Below are 3,996 nucleotides of genomic sequence, written 5' to 3'. Positions count from 1 at the left end.
CTCCTCTGCCTTTCTCTCTTCTAAGGTTCCTCCCAGCTCTGACATTCCTTGAGTCTAGGAACGGCTGAATACTTTCCCCTGTAGCCCAGTGTCCCTGGTCTCTGTCGTTGTCCCAGAAGTGTAGCCTCCGGCGCCAGGAGGAACCTCCGCTCTCTCCAGCACAGGCCCTGTCTGGCGCATGAGCCTTTTCCACATCACTCTTTGGTTGAAGCATTCCTGAATCAGCAAAGACCTCACGGGCCAGCCCCCCTGCTTCGAGTAATCGCCGTGCCCCTCTGTCCCCGCTGTTGGCTAACCTGTGTGCTTTTCTCTGTGTCCCAGTACAAGGCTCAGGGGGATCCATTCCAGACCAACCTAGACAAACTGTGTAACCCCAACGTGACGGACTTCCCGCCCTTCCACGCTAATGGCACAGACAAGGAGAAGCTGGTGGAGCTATACCGGATCATAGCCTACCTCAACGCCTCACTAGGCAACATCACCCGGGACCAGAGGGCCCTCAACCCCGGCGCCCTGCCCCTCCTCAGTCAGCTGAACATAACCACGGCTGTGATGAGGGGGCTGCTTAACAACCTGACCTGTCGTCTGTGCAAGAAGTACCACGTGGCCCACGTCTCCGTCTCCTACGGCCCCGACACCTCTACCAAGGACACCTTCCAGAAGAAGAAGCTGGGCTGCCATTTGTTAGGGAAATACAAGCAGGTCATTTCTCTGGTGGCCCAGGCCTTCTAGGCACCCTGGGAATCTCGAGGTGCCGCCTTGACTTGTGGGGGGGTCTCAACTGGACCTATGAGAGATCTCCAAACAGGAGTCTAGGCCTAAGGATTCCCAAGAGTGACTCAGACCCGGGAAAGCAAAGAGCTCCCAAAGCTTGGTCTGGGGCACTCGCTGGGGGTCCTCCAGGTCCCTTCGGTGGTCTGCAGGTCGGATCATCATGCCTGGTTAGCCTGTGCCAATCTCAAGGGATGGGAGTCTGTTTCCGGTGGGTAGTGAGAAGAGATGCAGAATTACCGTCCTTGGATCCAAAGTGATGGGTGGTAAAGCTGGTGTCAGATGGGCTGGGGCTTCTGGGTGGTGCATGTTGGGAAAGGAATCTCTATGGGAAAGGAGCCAGGCAGCTCAGTGGAAGGCCCTGGTAGCTGGTGGGGCTGTCAGCGTCTCTGATGATCTGGGGGCATTCTCGGTGCCAGAGAAGGGCTCCGCTCCTTTGAGAGAGGCAGCACCCCTCTAGGGAGGGAGAAGTAGGTAGTGGCAAAAGGTACTTTGAGGTATGGAGGTGAAGGAAGTTTTTGATGAAGGAAAGCCCTATGGATTCACTGCCTCCCCCCTCAGCCCCTCAGCCCCTCAGCCCTGCCTCTTACCTGGAGCTTGGGAGGGTCAGGGAGGGGGGATGAGCCAGCCCACCCCCCATCCCTGCCTTTCCGGCTCTTTCAGTGTGAAGTGATAGGGTTCAGGGGGTTCTCAGAGGTGGTTGAGAGGCGTGGGGGCCTAAGGGAGTGTGGTACTGTGGATAGAGCAGGAGATTTGAAGAGTTCAAATTCACCTCTGCTGATTACCAAGCTGTGTCCTCTTCTCTCTGGAGAAGACCCTAACCTTAACACCTTCACCTCTCTGGGCCTCAGTTTCCTCGGCTGGAAGATGAGCTAGCTGGTTGGACTAGCTGACCTTTGAGGTCGGTCTGGGATCCTAAGGATTGTCAGGCCAGGAGAAGTAGCCCAGAGAGCTCACACGCCCAGGCCCAGGCAGGGAGAAGTCACTGGGCACTGGAGCCGGGAGAGAGAGGAAAGGTCGTGTAGTTTCAGGCTGGCCTGCCTGAGCCCACACCGGGTGACACAAGGACTGCAGAGAGAGCAGGAGTGGGCTGGGGGGAGGGGCTGGGGGGGTGGGGACCGGGGCTAGAAAGATCTGTGTTGGTGAGTCGGCAGGGCAAGGGAGAGGACCATGAGGTCGTCGCTGGAGGACATCTGGCCTGGCTGGATCTGAGATCTAGCCAGGCCTAACACCCACAGTGTCTAACCCGAGGTGATTGTCTATTTATTTGTGTTTTTTCTATTTATATTAATTTATTGGTGCTTTTTCCTGTCAAAGTTAATGCCCCTCCCCCAGCAGCAACAAAAACAACAACAACAACAATAATAATATATATATATTATTCTGGGCTGATGAGGGAGGCAAGACTTGGACCTGAGAACTGCTTGTGAATTGAGTTTGGTATCTGAAAGGGCACCGCGTGGCTGGGACTGAAGGCCTTGGTGAATGGCTCTCAGCATTTGTTCTAGACCACTGCCACTCCATGAGCTCTTGGCCTGACTTCTAGGCTATCAGAAAGATAGTGAGGATGAAGGGCCTTGGGGGGGCCCTCGGTCTCTTTAAAGCCTTATCTAAATTTGGTTGTTAGGATTCTGACTGGAGGTCCAAGTTCCACAGAGGGCCTTGGGAGACACCCAGAACAAATGTGGAATGTGAAGGCACCCCTGGAGCTTCCCAGGCTCCCCCTAGATTGAAGTTGACCTTCCATGATGTGGAGGGCAACTCTGGGGTCACTGCCTGCCCCAGGCCCCTCTCTGAGACCTTTCATTATCTGGGCCCTGAGCAATCCTGAGAACCCCCAGAAGGTCAGAGCAGCCGGGCTCTCCCTAGGTCATCCATGCCAGCCCCTCTTTTTCCTGGCCTCTCAGACTGAGAGATTATCTGTCCCTTCTGTGGCAGCAAAGAGAGGGCTGAGCTTTCTCTCCATTTGGGGGTAGAGGAAAGGAGTGGGAGGGTGGAAGGAAGGCCCTTCTCTCCTACCCCAGGGCCTCAGCACTGGTAAGGATGTTATGTCTCCTTTCCAGCCTACACCATGCCTGGATTCAGATTCGGCTCAATTCAGCAAGCATATATTAGGCACCTACTGTGTACAGAGTCCTGTGCTGGGCACTGGGGGAGGGGGAGTTGAGACCCATGAGGTGAGGAGGAAATAGAGTGGGAGCAGCTGCTATGAGGATGTTTTTTATTTTCTCCTGAACTGGGGGGGAGGGGGGAGGGGGGACAGTGGGGAATGAGTTGCCTGTATGAAAAATGGTTGTGATAATTTTGCACTTACTTGTACCTTCCTCTGAATATCTCTAAGCACTTTACCAGCCCCCACCCATGTGGCAGGTTCCATGGCTGGTGGTGGGAAGTGGGGCACAGAATATTGGAGAGCTGGAGATTTCTAGCTCTAATGGTAGAACCAAGGCTTAGGGAAACCCCAGGACCTCATCCCACCTCTGTCTTCTGAGCCTTTCTGGGCCCACTCATTCTTCGTGTGATGACATTTTCTATATTCTTGAATCCAATGAAAGTGCCTTTTCCCAGCCCCTGCTCACCCATCCATCCCCCACCCCAGCCCAGGCTCAGATGGGACAGGGGCTAGCTTCTCCCAGCTAGGCAAACATAAGACACATGGACTCTTTAAGGCCAGCAGTCCTCACGCTGTATCTGTTAGCCCTAGTGCTTGCAGCTTCCAAAGCTTCCTATGTTTTCCTGTTCCCCTTCCTGACCCATCTGCCCTCATTTGCATCAACCTTTACCCCCACCCAGTTAGACTCTTGACCTTTCCCCCATTGTAGTCCAGGGGCTCAGACAGGGTGGCAGGTGGATCTCTGGAAGTGGGGGTCAGCCTACCATTCCACCCTCCCCATTGGTACCAATTCCTATCCTTTATAGCTGCACGCCCACTCCCCTACCCTGACAGGGTCCGAGTCTTATGTCTCGTGCCTGGAAGAGGCTTGCCCATACCACTTACTGCAAAGTCATCTTTTTAAAGTCTTTTCCATCCACCTATTTCTACCAGAATGATCTTGACCTTGGAGAAACTCCTGTTTGATGAATGTACCCTGTGGAAATGTTTCATATTGACAAATTATTTTTTATTTATTTAGTCTTATATTTAAAATATTTATTTTTTTATACCAAAATGAATACTTCTTTTTTTTAAAAAAGAAAAGAAAAAAAGAATAAATTAATAAAAGG

General features: G+C 53.0%; 1 protein-coding gene across 2 annotated transcripts in view; it reads left to right on the top strand.

The window, feature by feature from the left end:
• The window catches only part of LIF (LIF, interleukin 6 family cytokine), an 8,677-nt gene extending 6,824 nt beyond the window's left edge, over positions 1-1,853 (top strand). For both annotated transcript variants that reach the window (XM_027865260.1, XM_027865253.1), the window contains exon 3: positions 322-1,853. In XM_027865260.1, the coding sequence (XP_027721061.1) occupies positions 322-732 (411 nt within the window). In that variant the 3' untranslated portion in view covers positions 733-1,853. The remainder of the gene's footprint in view (positions 1-321) is intronic.
• The last annotated feature ends 2,143 nt before the right edge of the window (positions 1,854-3,996 follow it).

Source organism: Vombatus ursinus, unplaced genomic scaffold, assembly GCF_900497805.2.
Source record: "Vombatus ursinus unplaced genomic scaffold, bare-nosed wombat genome assembly UNPS02001287.1, whole genome shotgun sequence".
NCBI lineage: Eukaryota > Metazoa > Chordata > Mammalia > Diprotodontia > Vombatidae > Vombatus > Vombatus ursinus.
The sequence above is the reverse complement of the archived record's forward strand: the minus strand, read 5'-3'. Positions and strand labels throughout refer to the sequence as shown.